This window comes from Stenella coeruleoalba (genome assembly GCF_951394435.1).
Source record: "Stenella coeruleoalba genome assembly, chromosome: 18".
Classification (NCBI taxonomy): domain Eukaryota; kingdom Metazoa; phylum Chordata; class Mammalia; order Artiodactyla; family Delphinidae; genus Stenella; species Stenella coeruleoalba.
This window is the reverse complement of record NC_137164.1, coordinates 69,673,213-69,700,863: the sequence shown is the minus strand read 5'-3', so window position 1 is coordinate 69,700,863 and position 27,651 is coordinate 69,673,213. Positions and strand designations below refer to the sequence as shown.

The following is a 27,651-nucleotide window of genomic DNA, read 5'->3' as shown; positions in this document are numbered from 1 at the left end:
CGGCTCTGGTAGGCCCTGATTAATGGCACAACCATTCACCTAAATCAGTAGTTCTCAACTGGGAGTGATTTTGTTCTCTAGGGGACATTTGACAAGGTCTGGAGACATTTTTGGTTGTCACGGCTGAGGTGGGGCTGCTACTCGCCTCTCGTAGGTAGGAGAAAGGCATATGCTAATATCCTGCAGTGTACAGGACAACCAGCCATTATGAAGATGCACCTGGTCCAAAATGCCAGTAATGCCTAGGTTGAGGAAGCTAGTCCTTGACAAACCAGCTTTGGGATTGTCTTTAAATCCTTTCTCCTTCACCATTAGCTTTTCTGCACCACTTCTGAATCCATTTGCTTCCTTTTAGTTGCCAAATCCTGTGTTTTCAGTATCAAAGTCTGATTCTATCCCCGTACTGTAAAATGAATTACAGTAGCCTAATTCATTTTACTATTTTATTGTCTCCTTGGTTCAATAAACCATTTGACACCTCTAACTCAAAAACTGTTGGTGGATCTCCAAGCGTGACTATTAAGATTAAAGACCTTAGTTCAAGGCTCTCCACAATAGGCCCTATCAACATTTTAACCTTATTTTCTCTCCCCCATACTCTGAACCTGTACACAGTACTCCAGCTAACCTGGATACACAAAGTTTATGAACAAGTCTTTCTGTCTTCTCTTCCTGAAACTTTTTTCTTTGTTAGTCTTTGTCTGTTACCAAATCATACTCATCCTTCAAGGCCCTTAAATTCTCTTTCCCACTTCACAGCTTTTCTTGAATTACTCCAGCCATCTCTCCTTCAAAGCCACATAATATCTTCTCTGTTGCTATTCACACTCTGCCTTTTCAGAGATTATTGACATATTTGCTCTATACAACTAATTACATGCTGCTTCGGGTCAGGGAATGGTTTTACTCATCTTTGTATCCATAAAGCACTTGGTGTTACTTGCTCAGTGCCTTATTCATTATTCAATAAATCCTTGTATTGAACTAAGATATTAATAACCTTGGTTTTATATGCTATTTTATACACTTATTACTGGGACTTTCTCTTTACATGTAAAGAACAAAAACCTAGTTCACAATGTCCAAATAGTTCAAAGAGTGTGGCATTGGTAGATATATATTTTTTTTAAATAGAATTTTTTTCTGGGTGTTTTCTTTCTATATTACTGTTAGTAATGGGATTTCTCTGCTGTTTTTTTTTTATTGTCTTCGTGACTTTTAAAAATAAACATAGCATTTACTTTTTTTTGCTGCTCACTTGAGATTGACATAAGAAGAGGTTTCTAGTGCAAAGGACAGAAGTGTCTATGCTGAAAAATAGGTAATTGTACTTTTATTAGTAGTCAAGTACTTAAATAACAAAAATGACAAAGCCCTGGAGGGGATGGGGATACTCTTCTTTACCTCTCTGCAGACTTAAGCATCAGCGGGAGTGGTACACAGAAGTTCCTTTTCAGTTCTTATAAGAGCTATTCGTGGTATACTAATTAGGGATTCAGTGTCATCAAGCCCTAAAAGATCTAAGGAATTAGAGAGTTCCTTAATGTTAAAACACTCAACCCCCTTTAAGATAGTTAACATTAAATGAATTAGAGAATGTCTGCCATCAGGCAAGAGAAATTGAGTATATTGCCAGCTGCATTAAATATTGTAGGAAACCCCAGCAGAAATAAAATCACCCTGATCGTGTATATGGATGGGGAGTCAGAGAGGAGGGTGGACCTTACCCTAGAAAAATCCAGAGGAATTGTTGAAGTTTCTTCTAGAACTAAGGAATGCCTACCATGCATTCCGGAGAGCTATACTTTGCAAAGACAAACCCCATGATCACAGTTAAACTAAATTAAGATCATAAATACCTGTCGGCTATGGTCCAGTAGACTGGGAGAGTGTAAACTAGGATGCGTCATTAATCTCATTATCTCTAATACTCAAGGGAAGTAAGAGCTCAATAAATCTTTCTTGCACTCAAAGTCATGTGACAGAAGAGGCCTGAACAGTTAACTCTGGTGTAAAGAATTATACTTCTTTCCTCAACTGACCTTGAATAAGTGAAGATAAAGGAAGAATTAATTCATTACGTCTTCAAAGGGAAAGTGCTCTAAATCCAAGGTAGTATTAATATTTTCATTAATAGTCCAGACTTTTTTGTATACTTGTGACTAAACTACTCTCTAGACTTTGAGGGAAGGCGAGCAGTGCTTACATCTGGCTCTGCCCCACCCTAATTCTGACATCAGCAAGCGTCACAAGCAGCTGCTCCTTGGAATCAACAGAAACAGGGTGAAGAGGAAATTCACCAGGAGACCACTCCAAAATCTACCAAAATCTAACTTGGGTTTTCAGCATCACAGTAGATTGTCGAAGAGGAACACAGCTGACAGACCCCTCTAACAAAAAGAAATATAAAATGAGGTGTTGTATTTTACTAAAAAATCAAGTTGATGTGAGCTCAGTTAAATACCCACTATGACACGTCCTCACTTTTCTTAGACCCAGAGCAATCACTGCTGCACTTGACAAGGCACTGGGCGGCACTGGACATGTTTTTTCTGGCAGAGCATTGCATGTGGTTATGAGATGGGCATACCACCTTTTTGTGTTTTGGGGCATCCAGAATCGAGGACTTTGGAATGAAGACATCAGTCTATTTCACATAACATAAAAATGTCAAAGCAATTTTATTTCTTAAAAAAAGTGGGTGGATTGGAAACTAATGCATTTTTGACATTATGGGACCTTCTAGAGTCCTGGACTTCTCAAGATAACTGGATGGCAATCTTATTTATAATTTTTCTGGGAATTATCTTTGAGATCGTACTCATAAAGATTTGTACAGCCTTTCAGAAGAAGCCTGCACTTCCTTCAGAAAAGAATAATACAGATGCCCACAAGGTAAGAACAAATGCTTGATTTCCTTTTCCCTGCTTTTTCAAAGTAACACATAAGAATAACTTATAAAATTGTGGAAGTTTGATATTTGGATTACTCTAATATTTTATTGTCTCCCTTGAAACAGAAAGAAGACAGTTGCCTTAAAAGCATGAAATTTGGTAAGTATCCTACAATTTAATATTTTAATATAAAACTTGTTCAGCCTGAGCTGCTCCTTTTGGTGCTCTGACATTTTTTATTCCCATTTATCTCTAGGTAACTGGTCAATTCATTCATCTTCAGAAGAAAGGTAAGTGATGTATTTTGAAATTAGATGAAACAGGTTAGTTTTGTTCTACTCAAAATTACATCTGAATTACAGAAAAGGGTTTTCCCATTTGTATAGAGGATGACAGCTGTTCAACATCATAATTCAGTCGAACTCTGATTTTTTAAATGGTTGCTCTGTTCCAAGCTGTGTTAAATGGCTTTTTATGGACTGCTGAAATTATCCTTTTAGGTAGGTAGACTCATTACCGTTTTTACAAATGAGGAAAATAAAGCTTAGAGAGGTTAAGTGGCTTGCTTCCTTACCCCATCCTCTCTCTTCAATACACATGAAGAAGTAATAATCACCAGTTCTGAAAATTCAGTTGAAAAATATTCATTTAGCACCTACTGTGAACCGAGCAGATCCTGAGCTAAGTGCTGCAAGAGTGACATGAAATTAGTTTATATCATCAGCATCCTAAGGATGCCTGAGTGCTAGAGATTAAATACAGACATCACTACTCTTGTTGCTATCAGTATCTTAATTGGTTTCATCAAAGTCCGTTCAGCAATCGTTAGGTATCACTATACAATGGACATTGGGTTTTATACTGGGATACAATTAATAAGATGGTATCTGTTCTCCGGAAGCTTATACTCTTGTGGAGGAGACACAGATCTAGAGATGATTGCTTGCAGTTCAGTAACACAGTGATTGGAGTACTATGAGAACATCTAGGAGGTACCTAAGCCAGCATAGGGGTGTTGGGCTGGCTTCATGAAGAAGGTTATAATGGAGCTGAATTTTAAAGGATAAGTGAAAATTAGTCAGAAAAAGACAGTGGGTTAGGAGGATAAGAAAGGCAATTATAAGCCATGAGCAGAGGCAAGGAAATAAGGAACAGGGTATGTGCAATAAATTATGATGATACCAGAGTTGCTAGAATGCTAAGGACGAGTCAGGGAGTAGTGGGAGATGAAGGTGAAAAAATACGCAGGAGTCAGATCATGGGGGAGTTTCTATACCCTGTTAAGAAGCTTGGAGTTTATTCTGATAGTGAGTAGCCACTGAAGGTGGTTAAGCGTAGGAGTGACACAGTTTTGTGTTATAGCTAGATCACTAGTAGCTAGCTGTGTGGAGTATGCATCTGAAAATTAATTTCTTTCAGTTGTCAGGTATAAAGCGGCTTTATCATTTAACCTGGTTGCTCTATTTTTATATTGAGTACTAGCAAATCTAGTTATAAAGTGGGTGTCCTGAGAAGCAGTAACAGTATCTGGAAGTACAGGGAGCTGGAATCCCGGTCGGGGTTGGCTGGGAACAGGAATGCCAGAGCAAACCAGGACACCTCAGAAATGCATCCACCATAAACGACCATCCAGAAGTCAACTGGACAGACCAGGAGTTGGTGTTTGAGGCGTACAGCGCTTAGGTGTGCACTGAGATTGAAGATTCTCATGGAACTAAAAGCCAGAGGATTGACAGACAAGAGAGGAAGCCACAAGAGGAAGTGGGGGGAAAAGGACTTTTAGCACCAGGATCAAGATAATCTGAGAGTTTCCCCATCCCTCTGTGCCATTATTCCATTCCTGCTTAGGCGCAATTAAATACTTTTAATAGGCTTTAGGGAAAAGTAATTGAGAAGAAGAGATTGGGGGGATGGTGTTGAGGGAAAAGGGTTAGGAAAGAGATATGGCTTCCATGGCGGCAGTACTACATTGTAGTGAAAAAACACATTTTGAATTACAAAGGTCTAGGTGTATGTCATAGTTCTGCCTCTAAATGATGGCATGGCCTTGGGCAAATGACTTAAACTCACTCCTTTTCCTTACTTTCAAAATAGCAGTTAGAAGAATTACCTCTTAGGAATGTCATGAAGATTCGTTAAAATGATATGTGTTAACAAAGCAAAAATATTTTACCTTGGCACCAGAATTCCTTTTTGGGGTAGAATTATATTTGGGAGATCCTCTTAAATTATTTTGAGGTAAAAGGGCTTAAATATTGGTAGAACCTCAAGCATAAAAATGGTTAAAGTTGCACTGCATCAGAGACTGAGTGGGTTTTGTCTTGCTTATGAGATGACAGAGAAGAGAAAGGGGAGGGGTGGGCAGAGAGCAGGGAGGAGCGGGGGAAGCATGTGGGGCTCAGGACCCAATGGCACAAAGGACGTCAAAGGATGAGCCTACCACTCAGTATCCGGAGTCAGGGAGAGCCGTGCTGGCCAGGCAGAGTCTCGGTGAGCCATGCAAACTGCTGATCTTATATCCATTGAGTTTTGGGAAATGGTTTGTTTCAGGGTTGACCTCAGCCTTAGATGTGTGTTCCTGGGAAAGTCTGCCATCAGTTGCCTGAGTTTCAAAGATTAAAGCTGTCACTGGTTGGTTTCAGAAGTGTATTTCCTGAAGCGAGTTACCATTGATAGACAAAATTGTTTAAAAGCAGGTTTGGTGTTTGTTACTGTGACTCTAGGATTATGCTGTGACTCTACGCCATTGATTGATTTAACTGATTTACAACCACTTCTAGTACTTGTTGCCATGGCTATAGAGCTGTCAGTCTTTTCCTAGGAGTATGGGGAGCTCTTTTTAAATTTTCAAAGGCAAGTTGAGATTCCCTGGTGGGGAGAGGCCAAAGGACATTTTAAAAATACACAGACATACCTAACGGTTAAGTGGGAGTTGCTTGTATTGCTGTAGTTAACTCCCTTCTATATCTGCCTCTAGCTTTTCCTTAAAGTTAGCCACATGTATGGGTGGTTTGTGTATGTGTATTTTTCCCCCTTCATTGAACCTGAAGAACGGGTTGGGTTGTATGTCTGGATCAGCTTGCTATGGACAAGCGTTAGCCATCAGAAAGCTAGAGGTGAAAATGGCCACTCAGCAAATATTACTGAGGGCCTACAATGTGCTGCAGGCCCTTGAGATACAGCGGTGAACAAAACAGACATTGCTTCCCACCTTATGTTTTAGACAGAGGAGAGTCTGATAGTAAATGACAACATGATAAATAAATTATATGGGAGGTAGTGATAATTATATGTAATATGGTAAAACGAAAGATAGTGTAGGGTAAGAGGAATCAGGGTGCCAGAAGTAGGAGAAGAGAGGTAGGTGCAATATATGTGGTGGGATTTGACTAAAGCCTTGGAGGGATGGAGAGTTAACCAAACAGAAATGGTAGAAGAGTATTAGAGAGGTTAGAGAATAGGTGACAAGATCATGGTTGGACCCTGCAGGCCATCTTAAAGACAGTGGCTTTTACTCTGAGTGACAACAGAGGATCATTGTAGAGTTTTATGTGGGAGAATTATATGTGCTGTCTTATATTTTTAAAGGATTATTCTGCCTGCAGTGTTGAGAGTAGACTATACTGGGTCAAGGGTCTAAGCAGACAGCAGGCTTTTGCAAGTAATCCAAGTGAGAGATAAAGGTAACTTAAACCAGGGTGGTAGCAGTGGAGGTGGTAAGAAGTGGTTAGGATATACTTCAAAAAGTAGAATCAGTGGAGTGTGTGGATGTGAGAGAAAGGAGTCAAAGATGACTCCAAGATTTTTACCTGAGCAAGTAGGAAAGGTGCAGTTGTCATCAACTGAGATGATGAAAGCTGTGGGTGGAGCAGGGTTTTTTTTTGTTTGTTTGTTTGTTTGTTTTTGTGGTATGTGGGCCTCTCACCATTGTGGCCTCTCCCGTTGCGGAGCACAGGCTCCAGACATGCAGGCTCAACGGCCATGGCTCACGGGCCTAGCCGCTCTGTGGCATATGGGATCTTCCCAGACTGGGGCACGAACCCGTGTCCCCTGAATCGGCAGGCGGACTCTCAACCATTGCACCACCAGGGAAGCCCTGGAGCAGGTTTTGATGGGGAGATGAGGAATTTTGTTTTGCAACTGTTGAGTCTTAGATTGACTGGGCATCCAATAGAGATAGTAAGTAGTCTGGGAGAGATGTCTGGTAGAGACAGTGAGTTTGGAGGTTCTTGGCACATAGGCAGTATTAAAAGCCACAGAGAGGGTGAGATTACAAAGGGACTGTGAGAAGATAAGAGGAGCAGGGGCTGAGCCCTGGGGCGCTTCAAAGAGGGCAGGAAGAAGAGGAGGAACCAGCAAAGAAGACTGACAAAGAGCTACCAGTGGGTTAGAAGGATACCCAGGAGAATATGTGGTCTGGAAGCTCTCCAGAGCAGGAAAGACAAATAGTTATATAAGGTATACAAGTTAGGTATCAGACCAATATCCCTTATGAATATAGATGTAGAACCCTCAACAAAATACTAGCAAACCAAGTTCAGCAGCATATTAAAAGGATTATATACTCTGACCAAGTGGGATTATCCTCAAGAATGCAAGGTTGGTGCAACATACATCTAGCATTGTTTTATTATGTTTAAAATCATAATATTAAATTGTTGAAATATTGGTCTTGCATTTCAGCTTTTTTCTATATTTTCCCTGAAATGTGCAAAAAACTAACTCTGTATATGTCTCATATTTTCACTGTTCACTTTCCTAAGTGAATAATACACCTGTCCTGAGGAAATTTTATCCTAATTATGTCTGGACACTGCTATAACTTGTTAGGGTCACCTGGATTCCCTAGAATGCTTATGCATCCTGCCTGTATCAGTTAGAATATTTTAATTCTCAAGTAACAGAAAACCATGATTCAAACTGGCATACCAAGAAGAGAATTTATAATAATCATATAATAGGAAATCCTGAGGTAGGATTTGCTTCAAAATTGGTTGATACAGTGCTTCAACAACTTCATTAAGGTCCTGTAACTCTCCCTCTGCCTTTCCTCATGTTGGTTTTACCTTAAGGTGAACAGAAAGATGGCCACAAGAGTTTCAAAATCAGACCAGCATTGTCCAGAGGAAGAGGCCATTTTTTTCTCTGTCTTTCCTGGGAACAAGGCAACTTTTCCCAGAAGTTGTTAAAAATCTTTGTCTTATGCTGGGATGAGTTCATGCCCATTCCTAATCTAATTACCATGTTAGATTTAGCCTAATCATTTGGGGTAGAATGAATGTTGAAGAGTCCACATCCATGATCATTACTGCAACTCCCAATTTGGCTCTAGTAGTAAGGACAAACGGTGTTACCAGAGGTGACATGATACTAAAGATAATGGGTAGGTGTATTAGTCAGGGTTCTCCAGAGAAATAGAACCAATGGAAGATAGATTAATAGATAGATAGATAGATAGATAAATATAAAAGGAGATTTATAGGAATCGGGTCACATGGTTATGGAGGCTGAGAAGTCCCATGATGTGCCCTCTGAAAGCTGGAGAACCAAGAAAGCAAGTGATATAATTCAGTCCAAGGCAGAAGCCCTGCGGGGAGGGGGTGTGCAGCACTGGTGTAAGTCTCAGAGTCCAAAGGCCCAAGAACTAGGGGCTCTGATGTCTGAGGGCAGGATGGATGAAGATGGATGTCCCGTCTCAAGAAGAGAGAGGGAGAGTTTGCTCTTCCTCCGTCTTTTTGTTCTATTCACGCCCTTAACGGATTGGATGATGCCCACCCAGTTGGTGAGAGCATATCTTCTTTACTCAGTCTACTGATTCAAATGCTCATCTCCTCCAGAAACATCCTCACAGACACTCAGAAAGAGTGTTTTACTGGCTTTCTGGGCATCCCTCAGCCCAGTCAAGTTGACACATAAAATTAATCATCACAGTTGGTAACAAAGATGTGTATACAGCCTGTATATTAGATGTTAATAAATTCTCTTAACAGTTGAGAGAAGTTGAAGAAGTATTTAACATATTTTAAATATTCACCTAATAATTTTGTGTTCTCTATGAAAAAAGGCAATCAGTAGTTTAGCCTAAACTACTCCAAATCCTAATTAGCAGAATCCAAATCAATGAGATTTTCCTGTATAAAAAAGCATTTAGAGGGCTTCCCTGGTGGCACAGTGGTTGAGAGTCTGCCTGCCGATGCAGGGGACACGGGTTCGTGCCCCGGTCTGGGAAGATACCACATGCCGTGGAGCAGCTGGGCCTGTGAGACATGGCCACTGAGCCTGCGCGTCCGGAGCCTGTGCTCCGCAATGGGAGAGGCCACAATGGTGAGAGGCCTGCGTACCGCAAAAAAAAAAAAAAAAAAAAGCATTTAGAAAAAATGATTTTTGTGATGGGGTATATTTTGATGATTTCATATATTATCTTCATTGTTTATGATGAAGCATTATTTAAAAGTAGGGTCATTCTTCCAGTAAAGTACAAGATAATCTATGTTCCCTGAACAAACAGCTACCAGAATTTCTGACTTAGCTTATATGAGTTTCAGTTGATGACTTTAGGCTGCCTTACCATTAAACAAAACTTACGGTGCATCAGAATCACCTGGAAAGCTTGTTAAAACTCAGATTTCTGGGCCCCATCCCCAGGTGTCTGATTCAGTAGGTCTAGGGTGGGGCCTGAGATTTTGCATTTCTGATCATTTCCCAAGTGACCCTGATGCTGCTGGTCTGAGCATTGTTAGACCAAGCCTAATCATTTGCGGTAGAAAGGATATTGGAGAGTCCACATCCATGATCATTATTTCAACCCAAAAGTATGTTGAGAAGCACTACCCTAAAATGTAGGCTTTTCTCTTGATCAAAAACAAACAGCTGTTAAAATAATCTGGACTTATTTATAGAAAGCTATAGTTTATGGTATTGGACATTCTTCTGTGGTACCTCTTAAAGTTCCATAAGGATATTTTTACTCTTGTCAAAACTTTCATACAGAGAACAGAAACAAACTGATATTCCTTTTAAAAGGATATAATCTTAACCTGCAACTTTGACTGTCAAAATAGACAAGTCAAAAGTAGACTTTTGGACAGGTTTTTGAGGAAAAAATCCCTCATTCTCCTAGATATGAAAATAATTTACTTCACTTTGTCAGTGGATTGATTTATTAAATGAATGACACTAGGTAATGAATAATTTTGTAATGTGGACAATGACTTTCCAATTTATCTCTATATTGAGCTATGTTTTTATATACTCTATTGGGTTTCCTTAAATCTAAAAGAGAGTTCCTGTAGGAAATAGGTCCTCAGTGACAACTGATTTACACACTCTTTTCTTATATTCAGAGTTGATGACTTTTCAGAAAGAACAATTACTTCATCACTTACATCTGAAGGAAATGAAGGTAACCCTGGAGACAGAGTTTCACTGCCAGATGAACCAACACGGGCAAGTACCAGTGAAAGTAAATATCGCATAAGTCACTTTAGTGAAAGTCATGAGCCATCTTCAGATGGTACTAGCTCGTCTTTGTCACTGTTTCATTCAGAAGTACAGGAAATTTTTCCAAGGTGCAGAGGGTGTCCTGAAAACGAACATGAAACAATACAGTTTTCATCTAAGAAATTATCTTCCATAATGAAAGCCAACGAAAATAAAAATTTGATGTTTTCTTCTGACTTTAACTTTTCAAGAATTTCTAGAATCATTATAGAAAGTGAAGATATAGATGTGGCACCACACCCTCCTGCCCATTTATTTCTTTCTAGAGACCAAGTCAGACTTCTGGAAGAAAATGTGAGAAATAAAATGCCTTTAACATCCAAAGCTACTTTAGAGAGTAAAACTACCTATCTGTACTCAAGGTCTCAAGAGCCCTTGATTCAGAATCAACATTCTGTTAGAATGGACATTTCTGCCGAAGCACAAGATTCTTTTCCGGGACAAAGTGCTCTTCCGAATCAGGATTTTTCTGAAGCCCAGTTTACTAGTCAAGCCCAACAACTTGTTAACAACCAGGAATCAATCAATAGCCAGCCTGATATCAAGGCCAGATACGTTGCTCTGCCTCAAGATTTGATGAGGAAACCACTTACCAGCAGCACACAAGGCTCCTTCCAGACCCAACATAGGGACAGGAGCCAACATTTGGTCCAAGTCCCACATTCTGTTGAGACTCAAGATTCAATCAAGGACCTAGAGTCTGATACAAAACACTCAGAAGAGGCCCAATATTCTGTTTGGTTTGAAGATTCAAACAAGATTCAATATTCAATCCCAGGGCAAAATAATATTTTTAATAATGCCAGACATCTAGTTTTAACTCTAAGCCCAAATTCAGTTGCTAAAGTGATGCCACAACTGAAGAGTGTAAAGACAAAGGGCCAGAAACAAATTGCTAGCTCAAAATTAAATCAGTATCCTGCATATGGCTCAGTGCCTCTTTCACCTACCATGACCAGGCAGAAAAACAGAAGAAAAACATTACACAGTAAAAGTAAATTTAGTCTCAAAGTTCCACCTCAAAAGTCAAAGAAAACATCAACTTCGCCAGTATTTCAAATCACAGTATGTCACACTTCAGAATGTAGCAAGTTAAGACACAGGTATAAAACTAAGAAGAAAGAGTTACATCAAAGAAAAGGTGTATCAGGTATAGCGTTGTGTCGTACTTATGCTTTCAAGCTTGTTCCTCCTTATATTAGGAAGTATTCCAGGAAAAGACTAGTGAAATTTATGCCAGGTTTAACAGGATGTAGACATTTTCTGCTGAAGCAAAATAAGTCACTGTATGCAGAGAAAGTCAACTATGCAGGGCCTGTTGAGAAAAGAGGAACCTCAGGGAGTACTAAAAACGAAAAGCATCATGGCAGAGACAATAAAGAACTAAAAAACATTTCACCAAAAATTCCACCTCAGCTAGAAGAGTCTTTCATGGTCAATGCTTATAAACAAAAAGCACCTTGTTCTTCATTAATAGAAACAAACTGGAAGAATAAAGAGTCTCTTAAAGACCCAATTTTACAAACAAAGGAAATCGATATTGCAGAGTTTTGTGCCCCAAATAGTGAAAAAACATCTGACCTGCATATTGCAAAGCATGAGACACCTTTAGAAGAAGCTATATCAGCACCTTTGCAGAAATTTGATTCCTCTCCCAAAATGGAGTCAGACAGAAGAAAGAAAACATGGGAGGACCTAAAAAGTACAGAGAATTCACATCTTCTACTTACAAATGGAGAGAAGTTACCAACTAGTACATCAGAAATGCAAAGGTGCTTTCCAAAGGGAAATACCCACGAAAAAGATTTTCTTGAAATTGTTCTGGAGTCTTCAGATGTCAACTTGCTCATTTCACTAGGAACCAAAAAGCATAAAAGCAGTGAACAATCAGCAGGTGGAGAAATTCAAGAGAGTCCAGAAGGTGTAATTGAGAAGGAAAAGAAACCATTAATAGTTAATGTTACAGAAGATGGTGACCTAAGTGAAAGTGAGGAACTTGAATGCAACACTAGAAGCAGCATAAAAAATAGGCAAGATGAAAGAATATCTGATGCATTTCACGATGCCACTCACACTGCCCTTTCTGAACCACCTCATATGGAAACGCAGAGTGGATTAAAAACCAAGACAGATACATCAAGAATAGGGCTTAGTCATTCAGCCGTAAAGCAAGACGAATTACCAGATGACAAGAAAACATGGAGTGCAGAATACATTGAGAAGAGATGTATATTTAAAAAACCACAGGAACATGACAGAGAGGAAGAACAACAGGCTCTACAAGAAGCAGATCCACAGCTAACAGCAGGTTTCAGGTTGAGTCTACAACTAAAGCAGAAGCCCAAGTACGTCAAATTTGAAATAGGACATAGCTGTTCAGAAAGTAGAACAACTCAAAATGAAGAGCTAGAGGTACAACCACACACTCTTTCTACAGAAACAATTGTGGGGACTGGTCCATGCCCCACAATGGATCCATTTCAAGTTGAGAAGGTGAAGCAAAGCACAGACAGACCTACAGGCAGGGAAACCGCAGATCCAGTGCATCCTCTTACAGTGTCAGAGAGCTTGCCAGTTTTAACTGAAACAACAGAACATGGTGTTGCATTGTGTGGAAGCCCTGGAAAGCCCCTGGATGATCAAACTGCAGAAAAAAAGGAAGACTTAAAAAGAGTTTTACCTGAAGTTGCCCTGGGGTCTTTCCATAGGCGTATGCTTCCTTTATCAAGTGTGAAAAGGCGGAGAATCAGAAAAAAATTACCAGAAACCAAAAATGTACTCTGTCTCAACCGTGTAATTATGAAAGTAAAGACACCACCAATACATCATAGAAGAAGATTGAGAGGCGATTTCAAAATCATGATTAAACAAATACTGCAAGAAACTGTGGCAGATATGCTTCTGAGTGTTCTTGACCCTCACGTGTCTATTTTGCCTCATATTAGAACACACAGCAGATTAAATGCAGAGAATCACAGTCATACCAAGCTAAAACAAGAGATATCAGAAGTTGAAAGAGAAGAAAAGTGTTCAGATACCATTACTAAAGGAAGTGACTCTGGAGACACACCAGAAGCAGCTAAATTGCAAGATGAAATGAGTGGGGACAGAGAAGCTTCACCAGAAGCTGTCCTTGAGGATTGCTGGAACCTCAGATTGGATGCATATCCAGAGAAAGAGCTTAAAACAAAGAAAGAAATGCAACAACCAGTCACATTTGCAGAAATCATGATGGAGTCTGTTTACTCGGCCATAACAGATCCATTTCATGCTGAGAATATGAAGAAAAGCCTGACCACACAAACAGATTTAAGATGCACTGCACATTCTGAGATGCCTCCTCCAGCATCAGAAAAATCACTGATTGGAGACCCTTTAACAACAAGAGAAAGTGATGTCCCAGATTATGGAAGTGATACAAGGGAAATGGTTTATTCTTTTACAGAAACAAAGGCAGAGTTACCCAAAGATTTACCAGCAATTTTCCCAGAGACTTTTATTTGCCACATGCCTGTTTTATCTCATTCTAAAGTGAAGAAAAATAGAGTAAGATTCTCACACTTAGAAAGTAGAGTGAAGTCCAAGTCTGTACACATGAAGGCATTGAAGCCATCAATTTCACAAATATGTAATATCACAGGTCATAGAAAGGAACTGGAATCTGACTTTAAGGCCAAGTTTGAAAAGATCAACCAAGCTAATGGGCTGGTTTATGAATTTCTAAACACCCTTTACTCTCCTGTGTACAGCAGGTTACAAGAAGAGACAAACAGCTTCTGCCATGCTCAGGTAAAGCTCCAGGGACTAGCAGGTGAGGGGAGACCACAGTATGTTGATTTCTTTGATAAGAGTAGTGCATTCTATGACAGAGAAGAAAAAGTACAAGATGGAGAGGAAGAGGAGCAAAAAACGTTGCTAGTAACTGCTCCACAACATACCCAGTACCTCTGGATCAATGGGTATCAAGGGAAAGAGACCCACCTTGCCGAACCAGACCCAGCACTGGACCGTTTAACACAGGAACAAGATATACAGCACCGAACATGCTTTACACAAACTGCTTTGCAGACTGGCCTCCAGATGGGTCCTCAAGAAGCTAAGGAACTCCAGAAGATCAACAAACCAGAAGATGACATAACAGCCCCTACGGGTCTGGAGATTCCAGCTCCTGAGGCAGGGAACTCATCACTTGATAAACTTTTGAACACTACAACCGAGTGTGGCCTACCATCTGGTGGAAACCTTAAAAGGGAACTAGATTCTTATTTTGTGGGGAAAAATTCAGAGTTACCAGAAAATTTGCAAGTGACCTTCCCACAGTTTTCTGATTCGGTTGACCCCTTTATTTCTAAATCTAAAAGGAAGAAAAACATATTAAAATTAGCAAGGAAGCAAAAAACAGTGAGTCATAGGTATAGAACTATGAGAGAACAAAAGCCATCAATTTTTCATATGCTTAATGGCAGGCAGAGCAAGGCACTGCAATGCAATTTAAAAATAAAGATGAAGAATCCACAGCAAAATAAAAATATAGCAGATGCATTTTTGGATATCATTCACTTCAAGGTGCCTACTTTGCCCAACATCAAAATGAGTATTGGATTAAATGTGGAGACAGATATGCAAATGGTAACAAGACTTAGTCATATGCAGCTAGTGCAAGGGAAATCGCCAAATGGAAGAAAAATATGTTGCCCAGGTTCTATCAATATGAGTAGTTTATCTAACAGTGTGAAAGATGGGGCGGAGAAGGCACAGGAACAAGATTTACCAGCTCCAGAGACTTGCCCAGGCCTCATATTCAATATATGTCAGAAGAAGGATCATGACCTTGTCAAATCAGATGAGGAACTGAAACAACCAGGAAGTATAAATATTCAGGTACAACCACAAACACATTTTGCACAGACTATTTTAAGCTCTGCTTCATGCCCTACATTGGATCAGTTTCAACTTAGAAAGCTAGAGAGCTATGCTAGGTTTTCACCTCCAATGTCAGGAGAAGCAAAGATTGATGAACAAATAGTTTCTGAAAGAGAATGTGGTGTTCCATCTGATGCAAACCATCAAAAGGAACAAGCTGATGGTATTGAAAAGAAAGAGACAGTGACTTTAGATTTCTGCCTGGCTTCTTTATCTATATCCAAAAGCAAGAGAAATTTCAAACAATATTCAGACATGAAAACCTTAATGAAGCCCAAATGTGGAATTTTAAAAGCAAAGAAACCATCAATTTCAAACATGCTCAATATCAAGGCTGGTGGTAGCCCAAATCATAGAAAAGAATTGGGATATAACTTAACAACCAAAATGAAAGAGGTGGGTCAAGGTGAAAAAATGGCAGACGCCAGGTACTCCCTCACGTCTATTATACCTGCCGTTAATAGGTATAGCAAGAGAGAAAGGGAAAAAAACATGTTAGGGGGAAAAAGACTCAGTTCTAAACAAGTAAAGCAAGAGATATCACCACATGAAGGTAATATTACTCCAGGTGACACCAAAGAAACCAATCTTCAAGATGAAGAGGAAGAAGAAGGTGAACAGGAGATGTTGTTAAAGATAATTCCACAGCACAGCCAGCATTTCATCTTCTGTTCAGGCCAGAGGAAGGAGCTTGACCTTCACAAATGGGGAAACAAAGGACGTGGGAAAATTCTGTTTGTTACAGAACAAGACGTCCCACGACAAACACAGCTTCCAGATCCAACCCCGGCAGAGGAGCCAAAGAGAAGCCAGCAGACACTAAATGGCACGGTGTGGTCAGCAAGCTCAACCCTTCCCTTTCTAAAGTCAAAGGAATCACTAATTGGTCGAGTTTTAATTGATACAATGAAATGTGATGTCCCAAGTAATGGGAGATGTACGGGGGACCTGTACGATCATGGTAAAGAGGAAAAGGCAGAGTTTAAAGAATATGTACAAGCAACTGTCCTGGGGTCTTTGGATGCCTCCACACCTGATCTATTTGAATCTAAGAGGCAGAGAAAGACGCTTACATGTAGAGCCTTAAAAAGTAAAATGAGTCCCAAACGTGTTATTATGAAGACAAGGAAGGCACCAATTTCACAGATATTTAATATCCCTGGGAATGGTTATTTAAAAGCCCTACATCCAAAAACCCTGAAATCACAGACTGTTGACTTTTTAATTCAGATAAAATACTCTGGGGTACTGGAAGATCGTACTGCAGAGAGAAAGGAAGGAGTAGCCCAAGAATTACCAGCAGCAATTCCACAGGTTTTGGATTTATCCACACTTGCTTTACCTGTGTCAAAAAGAAACAACTCAAAACTTACACACAAGAGAAATAAAATGAGTCCCAAATGTGTAACTTTGAAGGCAAAGAAGACACCGATTTCAAAGACATTTAGCATCACAAAATGTGGTGCACCAAGCCATGGTAGGCAATTTGAATGCAGCTACAAAACCATGAGGAAACAAGGTCAGTCTGTGGCAGCTGTCATCCTGAATGCCTTTTCCTCTCCCGTGGCCGTTTCACTGGACATGAAAGTGCATGACAGAAGCAAAGTAGAGACGGACATGCCGTGGAAGATGAGGTTCAGTCATGAGCTGCAACACCAAGAGCAGTGGCCAGATAGAGAAAGAGCCTCGTGTCCCTATTCCAGGGGCGAGAAGGGCAGGGCCTCAAATGTCAGGAAGGAAGTCAAAGACCTCGGTGGAGAAGCAGCGCCATGGAATTCCCAGCACCTCACTTTCCATGCTCCTAACATGAAGGAACCTCGCTTTGTGAAATCAGATCTAAAATGTAAGTATTCAGCAAGGGAAAAAATCCCAGAATCGCTTACCATAGCTCAGGAGCTGCAGCAACACACACTTTTCACACAAAGTGTATTGCATCCTGTGCCTTGCTCTATTTTGAATTCACTTCCATTTGAGAAGCTACCAAAAAGAACAAAAACGCAGAGTCCAAAGATTTTATCTCCAATGACAGGGAAATCACTTAGTGAATCTTTAACTGTTAAAGCACCGACTGATATCCTATCTGAAAGAGGCCCTACAAAGGAACTTGCTGGTTCTATTCCAGAGGAAAAAATAGGGTTACCAAAGGATTTACGAGTGAGAACCCTGCAGTCTTTTGGTATCTACATGCCAGCGTCACCTAAAATTAAAGGGTTGAGAAATGCAGCACTAATCCCTAAGTCTAGAACTGGGAAAGCCCAGATGGCATCCATTTTAAAGACAACTAATATCACTAGGTCTGGTGCCCCCAGCTATGGAAAGGAACAGGTCTACACCTTGGATGACATGGCCAAAGAAATATCTCAAAGTATGTCAAATATATTTATGAATACCTTTTTTTCACCTACACCTGTTTCACCTGCCATCAAAACACACAAAAAACTGAAAGCAAAGAAAGGCCCGTTAAGAAAAAAAGTCAATATTGTACAGTTAAAACAAGAGGAAGGGAAAAGAGTGTGTAAATATACCTCTAATAAATGGAGCACCTCAAGCAGCACATCAGAATCAAGATGGCAAAATGAAAAAGAAAAAATGGGCAAGGAAGTTTTACTCGAAGCAGGTCTACAATTCCTGAATAGGACCGGAAGTAGAAAAGATCAAAATATGCTTATTACAGAGCAAGAAGCATGGCAACAAGCACTAGTTTTGGAAAATATGTTGGAGTCTATTTGTTCTCCTCTGATAATTCCATTTCAAACCGAAGAGCTGAAAAAGAATATCCTACCACAAACAGACATACTGCATAGAATAAGTGAAAAGAGTTCACGTCTAAAAAGAGGGAAAGCAATATTTGATGGTCTTTTAATTGATGAGGCAGTGTATAGGACTACATCTGATCAGAGCTCCACAAAGAAGCTGGATGTTCCCAGTGCAGCTTCCCAACAACTTGAAGAAGAAATGGAAGACATAAAAACTCAAAAAATAACAAAATACACAGTTGATCAAAATATCCCACCTCCCAAGTCAGGGATCTCAGTGCTTGGAGATCCATATAATGAAAGCTCTAGAAGGAAAGTGGGTGGTCGTATTGCCAAGAAACATAAAGAGTTGCCGAGAGATTTACTAACAATATCCATGATGTCTGTTTTACCTGACTCTAAAAGGCAGAAAAAGGCATTACAATTTCCAGGAAGGAAAGATCTTATGGGTCCCAAATGTATAACAATGAAGGCAAAGAAGCCTCTTTTTTCACAGGTGCTTAATATCACTGAGAGTGGTCATCTGTACTGTAGAAAGGAAAAGGAAGGCCATTTAAAGTCTATGATAAAGGACATGCAACCAAATAGAAGTATAGGTGATGCGTTTTTATCTCCCACACGTGTTTCAACTGATAACAAAATAGATTTTGAAATTGATAGCACACCAAAAACAGGGACGGATCGACCAAGAGTGAAAATACACAACCATACCTATCCAGAGCTAGAGAAATCAACAAGTGATGGGGAAGCATGGGAGGCCAATTTGACTGATACACAAAGCAGATCCAGCAACACAGGTAAAATGAATGTGCCACATAAAAAGGAAGAGGAAAATATCCCAGAAATGTTAGCAGAATCAGTTCTGCGCTATAGTCAACACTTCCATTTCAGTTCCCATCATATGAAAAATCTTGGCCCTTACAAACCAAAATCTAAACTGAATTGTTCAGAAGGCAGGAGGACTTGGAATTTGTCTTGTGCCATGCAAAATATGAGGCAAGAAGAACACGTTAGAGAAACTATCTTAGAGGCTGTTTCTAGAAACGTGATGAATTTTATTCGAGTACAAACATTGAAGAAACGTCTTCGTACTCAAGGGGGAATACAATATATGGTAGGTCTAAAGACCCCATTTCCAAAAGCTAGAAAGTCAGAGACTGGTTCCATACAATGTGATGGTCTCTGGGATGGAAATCCGAGGAGGATATGGGATCATCCTATTTCTAAGAAAAAGACATGGAATCAAAGTGACTTAGTAAGAACTGCCTTAAAGCCTTTAGATTTCTCCAGCCTTGATTCGTCTGAACCCAGAAGCCAGAGTTACACATTAGAGGTTGCAGACAAGAAAAATACAATGAGTCCCAAGCAGGTAATTGTGGAGGCAGAGAAACCATCAATTTTACAGGTGCTTAATAGCACAAGTTGTCTTACAGGAATCCATATTAAAAAACCCCACAAAGTTAAGTACAAGATAAGAGAGAGGCAATGGAATGAAAGTGTGAGAGAGAGATTACTCCTCACCACTGAGGGAGCTAAGATTCCAACGCCCAAGTTAGTGATTGATCAACTCTCATTCGATACAGCAGCGAGGGACACTCTGTATAATGACAGAACACGTCACAAAAATCTGGGTGGTCTTATCACAGAGAAAAAGGCAGAGTCGGAGGAAAACTTAGCCACAGCTCTCTTGGGGCCTTTAGATTTGTTCACGCCTGTTTTATCTGACTCTGAAAGCCAGATAAACACAGTACAAGAGAAAATCATACTGAATCCCAGATGTTTAGCTCTGAAGAAAAAGGAGCCACTCATTTCACAGATACTTAAAGTCAATAGGCAGTTTGCCACAAAGCAGAGGAAAAAACTTAGATCCAATTTAAAAACCAAAATGAAAGAGATTTGGCAAGGTAAAAATGTGGCTGTTATATTTACAAATGCCATTTACTTCACATTGGATACCTCTGACATTAAAAGGCAAAGCAGATTCAAAACAGAGATAGACAGAGTATCAAGGTTTAGTCCTGTACAACCAACACACATGGAGCTGCCAGTTGAAAGCCGAGTGATTTTACAATCAGTTAATGCCACAGGTCATGCTGCTTTAAGCATTAATAAGGAACAAGAACAGGAACAGGAGGTGGGCATAGAGAGAGAGAAAACTGTGTTAAATGCAGACCTAAAATCTACAGATGCTTCTACGTCTATTCCACCGCACATAAAAATGGAGCAGTCACCTAGTACCTGGGGTAACTATGAAGAATCTTCTGAAAAGAGAAATGCCCTGAACAAAGCAAGAGTTACAGAGGAAGAAGAGTACGAACAACAGGTTTTGTTTGGAACACCTCCACAAAATACCCAGCCATTTGAGTTTCTACAAACTAGACAGCAAGAACCATGTGTCTCAGGAACCATCCAGAATTCTGCTTATGCTTACAATCCTAAATATCCTAAAATCATAAAACATAAAGGTAATGCAAAAGCAGCAGGTGTGACAAACACTATGCATACTGAACAGGTAAAGTCAAAGGCAAAGAAACCACTTGTTTCCCTGATGTATAACACAAGAGGGTATGGAACCCAGAGCAAAGAAAAGGAAATGAGGTGTAACATCAAGAAACAGAAGCCGGGGTTCCAGCAAGGTAACGCTGAGGTAGAGTTCGTTCTGAAAACAGTTATTTGTGACTCTGGGTCTATTCCACCTCAAATTCAAGCATTGATGGAAGCAGAAAGGGAGAAAGGCAAGGCACAAAGGCTGATACACATTCCTCCAGAGCCAAAGCTGGAGAAAGCACTAAATAGAAGACAAATAGCATTTTCACAGTCCATTGCTAAGAGTGCTAAATCAAGAAATATTAAAACACTGAAACAATATATTAGAGAGCAAGAAGAAAAGTACCAAATTGCTTCACCAGACGTTCTCCCACAATGTAAATACCGATTCATGATGAGCCAGCCACTGAAGAAAGAGCCTGACGATGTCAAATTCTCAGTAGATTTGAAAAGAGAAGTATATCCTGATCGACATTCACAAAAGAGGGAAACCAACTGCCCTACGTTTGACATCTCAAGAATTAGATTACACACAAAACACAAATTCCTTATCACACCAGCAGTAAAGGAGGGATATGGAGACATGACCCAACATTCATTTCCAACTCCACAGTGGAGAGAAGTATCCAAGAAAACGGACATTTCCTTAAGTTCAAAAGGAAAGAATATGTTTCTCCCAGAGTTGGATGCTTCTCAACAGAAGACTTGCAAGGAGCAGAAACTGCTGAAACAAGGAAGTATTTCAAGGACACACCTGGAGCATACTTTGTATCCCATTATGGAAACTCCTCATTTGGAAAATACAGTAAAGGTCTCTGAGGAAGGTACATACATTGACAGAAAAAATATTTCACATCTATTGGGAAGAGGAGGATTAAGAGAAACTGATATCTTACAAGGTTCAAAAGGACAGACATTTCTTTATACAAATGTAGAGGCCCAGCGATATATGTCTGCAGTGCAGAAAGGAGAAGTGAAACCAGATCACGCTCCTGAACAGATTCTGGATTCGTTATCTTGCCCCAGTGAGGAGCCTCTTCATGTCAAAGGGGCAAGAAATGCAACAGGGAAAGAAAATGTTAACACCCCTATCGTTTCAAATGTAAATCCATGGAGAAAAGAGAAACCAAAGTTAATGGACAGTCTGTCAAAATCAAATGGACAGAAAATAAAGTTTTCCAAAAAATGGAGGGCAAAGCAACAAAATAGTTCTAACCAGAAAGAAGAAAATCTTCTGGAATCAGTTTCCTCTTGCATATTGCATCAACTCCATATTGGAAAGCGAAAGAAAGAAGTCTCAGCCAAAGGAGTCAGTCCAACGGTTTTGAGCCCAGTGGTAGAGAAAGCATCAAACAAAGCAGATATTCCAGTGGATCAACCTCCATGCTCAGGAGGAATTAATTTGCATATTGGAGAAAGAAAAGAACATCAACAAGAAAATATATGCAAGGCTCTTGCAACATCTGTTTCTCATTCTTTGATGAATATACTTCAGATTAAATTGCTAAGGGTAACGAAAGCATTAAAGGAAGTCGATAGTCCAACGTACCACATTTCAAATACAGAAGGAATTGGCTTGTCTATTGCAGGAAGAGAAGAGCAACCAGAACGTATACAACATATTTGTCCAAATCTTGCTTCTGACTCTTCGAGAGATATATTTCAGAGTAAGATGCTGTGTGAAAAGAAGGCATCAGAAGAAGTAGTTAGCACAGTGGATTACACTCCAAGTGCAGAAGGAATTGGTTCGCTTATTACAGGAAGGGGAGACCAGCAAGAGAAATGTACTTATGAGGCTCTTCGAAAGTCTGCATCTCACCCCCAAGCAGGTCTACGTCAAACTGATACCCCAGTGCAAGAAGTAAAACTAGATGGCACAAATAGGATGAACTGTGAATATTCACCTCCACAGGCTAAGGAAGCATTAAAAGGAATGGGTGTTATTGTTGGATATATTCAAAAAAGTGAGGAAAGACAAAACTTACCCAGTATAGAACAAAGCCGGCAGCACTTGTTGACTCCGTCTGAGAATCTTGTGGAGCATACGTCTTACCTTCAAAATGATCCCTGGCTGCTGCCACATTTAACACCTCTGACAAAGGAAGCATTATCGGAAGTAGGTAGTGTGTCAAGCAGGACAAAAGGATTAGACTTGATTTCTAAAGATCAACTAAATACCGGATGTGATTGTGGCCTGGAATGGACTGTACCCTCAATTCCTCCAAGGCAAACAACAAAACAAAATACAAGGCCGCCTTTAGAATCATTCACTAAAACTGTAAAATATCAGAATGTCTCATTGCTGAAAGGAGAGAAATCACTGGATGGGGTGCAGGTAATTGATTCAATATCAAATGTTAGCTCCCCCAAGCTAAGAGTTAGAAAGAATGTGCAATTACATAAAGCGTATCAAAAAAAGGTGCAAAAAGAGGTATGTTTACCTGGATTATTTTCACATTCTCTTTCTATCCATATGCCTCTTTTGCCTGAAAATAAAAGACAGAAGAATGACTTAAAGCGAGGAGTTAAGAAAGGCATAATACACCCCCAAAGAACTTTGGAGAAATTGTTATTTTCAAATATATTTAATACCACTGACGGTGGTAGCCCAGGCAATAGAATAGAACTGCAGTGGAGCATAAAAGAGAAAATGGTAAATATAAAACATAGAAAGGTCAAACCCGATTTGATTTTGACAAGTATATATGACTTCATCCCTTCTTTACCTTACCTCAAATTGAATAAAAAGACAATTGATGAGATTATCTCAAATAATGTAAAAAGAATAAAACAACCTGTATCACAGAAAAAGGAGAAGGAAAGAAGAAAAGTCAATATGAAAGGAATAATGGATCCCAACATTATCTTGAAAGCAAAGAAATCATCACTGTCACGTATACTCAATGAAAAGGAATTGCCAGGGCTGTTGAACATTATAAAACAAGAGAGCAATGTGCAGATAGGTAAAGGTAAATCAGGTGTGAAACTGACAAACCTGTTTACTTCCTTACCATCTCTATCACATCCTAATTTGAATTCAAGAACAAAAGGAGGAAGAGATAAATCAGGAACACCATGGAACTGCCTTCCACCACTAAACCTCCAGGCATCATCAAATATCAGGAAAACATCATTTGCAGAGTCAATTAGTAGAGACAGTTTAAGCAACATGATAGAATCAAAACAACGTTTGCCCCAGAAAAAGAAGGAAGATGAAGACAATATAGTATACATGAAAGATATAAGGGGCTGCAAATGTGCCCCTTTTAAAAGAAAGAAAAAACTTTTTACACATACACTGCATGGAAACGAACCACAGTGGAACAATAAAGAACAAGAGAAAATGATGCAGGAAGATAAGAGTGATCTAGCTGTAGTTCAGAATAATCCCTGTGTTTCCATTCTGTCTTCACCTCACATGGAATGGGGTCCTGCAGTGAAAGAAGAGGCATACATGCGAGGAGTGTCAGGGTTCTGCCTTCCACCATTGACCCTCCAGGGGTTGTCAGATGCAGTGATAATATGTGGGGAGCCAACTGATGATATTTTAAGCAGCATAGAAAGATCAAAATATATGTCACAGGAGAATGAAGATAAAGTGCAAGTGGCTTTGGAAGACATAAGGAATCCCAAAAGAATAGCTTTGGAGGTGAACCAGTCTCCAATTGCACGGGAATTACAGTTGAACATCAAAAAAAAAGAGGAAAAGATGCAGGAACATAAAGATGAACGAGTTGGGATTCAGAGAAAATCTTGTGTTTCCATCTCTTCTCTGCCTTACTGTGAAGTGGACACAAGAAGGAAAGGAGAAGCAATCATGCTAAGAAAAACAAGATCCTCTTTTCTACAACCCAAACTCCAGGATTCATCAGATACAGGAAACATAGCACATAAAAAGTCTGTTTATGGTGATAACTCAAACAATGTAAAAAAAGCCAAAGAACATATAATGCAGGAAGAAGAAGGAAGAGTAAAAATGGCAAAAGTCCTACCTTTGGAGGAAAAGAAATCACCAAGTTCACAGGAAATCCAGTTGGACATCAAAGAACAAAAGAAAAAGATACAAAGAATTCAGGGTGAACCAAGTGTGATTTTGACATGTACTTCCATACCTGCTACTTCTTTTAAACTGGATACAAGAATAAAAGAGGAAGACTACAGAGCTGAAGTAACAAGGTACTCTCTTCCAGAACCATCACACCAGAAATCATCAGATATAGTGAAAAAAGAAAAAAAAGAGTTCATCAAGGGTGATATCACAAGTGATGTACAAGCAGCAAACGAATATATGCCCCAGAAAGGAGAGGATAGAGGAAAAGTAGTAAATATGAAATATATAATGTACTCCAAAGAGACAACTTCCAAGGCAAAGGTATTACCACTTCCACATGTACCCAATACCCCTGGCAGGTGTAGCCCCCAAATTAGAGAAGTACAGACAAACAGAAGAGAAGACTTGGGACATGTACAGGAAAGAAGAAGTGAACTACATGAGGTTCTGACAGAACCTTGTCTACCTCAATTTACATTAAGCAAAGTTACAGAAGGCAAGAAAGAGAAGCAAAGAGTAATAAAACCCGGTATTCCATTCTCATGGCACAGGGAATCATCAAATGCAGAGAAATTAAAATACACACTGTCACCTGTGAATGATATCTCAAGTGATTTGAAAATAACAAAATACATGACACAGAAAGAAGAGGGTAAAGCAAATATTTTTGTGAGAAACCTAATGCATCCCAAGTGCTTAGCTTTGAAGGCAAAGAAATCACCCCTTTTCCATATACTCAAAGCAAAGGAACTGCAAGTGAACATCAAAGAGCAAGTGAAAAGGGGGCAGGAAGGTAGAAGGGACACAGTCGTGCTTCTGAGCAAAATTTGTCCTTTTGTCACTTCTTCAGTTCATCTTAAATTTGACACAACAACAGAAGAAGAAGGTGGTCCAGGAATCATAAGGAATTATGTGCCACCCCCTGAGCTCCAAGATTCATTGCCTTCAGTGCAGATAGCACCTCCAAAGTCAACTGATAGCCACAGAAAGAAAGGAAAACAACATCCACCACCGAAAGAAAAGGACAGAGTACAAACAGCAGCCATGAGCGGCTCAGTGTGCGCCAGTGGCACAGATTTCAAGGCAAAGACATCATCCCCTCCTCATGTGTTCAGTGTTGCTGAGCACAGTGCTCTGAGTAGGAGAAAGGAGCCATGGCCGAGCATTGAGGAGAGAGTAGAACAGGGGCAGGGAAGAACAGAAGACCATGATGTGGCTCCAACAAAAACTCCTCCTTCCTCGCCTTCTCCATCTCACCATAGATTGGATGCAGGAACCAAAGGAGACGAAGACTTGCCTGCAGTTGCAGGATTCTCTCCTTCACCATTTCAGCTCCCTGAGTCATCAGGTGCAGGGAAAATCAGATATGCAGATTCCAGTCAAGGTATTAGCTCATGTAATGGAATAATAAAAACTAATGGACATATGCCATATAAAGAGACAAAGGTCAGAGTAAAAACAAAAGACAAGAAAGATAGAATATACCCCAAAATAATAACTTTGGAAGCCCATACATCCCCACTTACACATCTACTCAGTAGAAACAGACTACCTTTGAATGTCAAAGGGCAAGGGAAGGAAGTGCAGGACAGCAAAGGTGAGCCAGAAATGGTTCTGAGGGAAACTCGTGCCTCCTTACTTTCTCCATCTTACCTGAAATGGGACACTAGCAGGAATGAAAAGGAACACACAGAAAGAATAATACAATCCTGTTTTTCACCACTGAAGATTTATGATCCATTCAATCCAAGCAAAAAAGCAGATGCTAAGTCATTTGACGGTTATTTGTTAAAAGACAAAGATAGACTCAAAACAGTTATTGAAGACAAAGTGCTCCTGATATCTATGCATCAGAACGCAAAGGAATTACCACTTTCATATATACGTGATACCAAAGAATTGAATTGGAAAATTAAAGAGCAAAAGAGAAAGGTACAGAGAGAGGACAGTGAACTAGTCACAAAACTGAAAAACATTTATATTTCTTTACTCGCTCTACCATATCTTAAATCTGATACAACAGGAGGAGAGGGGTACATGATAAGAATTACAAAATTGCCTCTCCCACAAGCACAGTCCAAGGAATCATCAGAATACGCTGAGACCGATGAGGGACAACTTTCGAAATACATAAAAAAATTAAAAGAACACATGCTACACAAAGAAGAGAAGGAGAGAGAGAAATATATGGATATGGATAGTAGAGTGGACCACAATAATATGGATTTGGAAGCAAAGAAATCACCTATTTTACTTACATACAATCTAAGTGACCTTCAGTGGAAAACTAAAGGGCAAGAAGGGAAGGTTCAGGAAGATAAACGAGAGCCGGGTGATGCAACACTCACTGAGACTTGCACTTCTAAATCTTCTCTTCACCTTGACAAAAACACCAGCATCAGAGAAAAGGGCATGCCAATGTTATCAAGACCCTCTTTTCCCCCAGTAAACTTCCAGAAATCATCAGGTTCTGAGGAAGTGGTACATGCGGAGCCAATGGCTAGTGATACTGTCATCAGTCCCCCAAAAGAAAAACAACATTTGCCCCAGAACAGGGAAGAGGATGGCATAGAAAGAGGAAACCTCATGTTCCCCAAACATCATGAAAAGGAGATGCAGGAAAGTAAAGATGGACCAGGTATGGTTCTGACCAAATCTTCTACTTCATCACCATCTCTCCCTGCCCTCAAATTGGATAAAGTACAAGTCAATAATGAAATGCTAGCACTTAAAAGGTCTGTTTTCCTGAGAATATCGTACGCAGGGGAAATAGTACATACAGATTCAATCAGTGCTGATACCACAAAAGTTGGTCAAAACCTGAAGAAATGTTCTACTTCATCACCATCTCTCCCTGCCCTCAAAATAGATAAAGAAATACAAGTCGACAATGAAATGCTAGCACTTAAAAGGTCTGTTTTGCTCAGAATATCAAATGCAGGGCAAATAGTACATACATATTCAATTAGTGGTGATACCA

General features: G+C 39.8%; 1 protein-coding gene across 1 annotated transcript; it reads left to right on the top strand.

Annotated features, from left to right (window-relative positions):
- Positions 1-1,984: 1,984 nt before the first annotated feature.
- On the top strand, positions 1,985-27,621 carry LOC307176617 (leucine-rich repeat transmembrane protein CCDC168-like; the record flags this gene model as incomplete). Its single annotated transcript, XM_079902947.1, has 6 exons — positions 1,985-2,895; positions 3,020-3,053; positions 3,151-3,184; positions 10,238-26,268; positions 27,118-27,309; positions 27,599-27,621. Exons 1-6 carry the CDS (start codon positions 2,668-2,670, stop codon positions 27,619-27,621), a joined length of 16,542 nt encoding a protein of 5,513 aa, XP_079759073.1. The 5' UTR covers positions 1,985-2,667.
- Between the last annotated feature and the right edge of the window lie 30 nt (positions 27,622-27,651).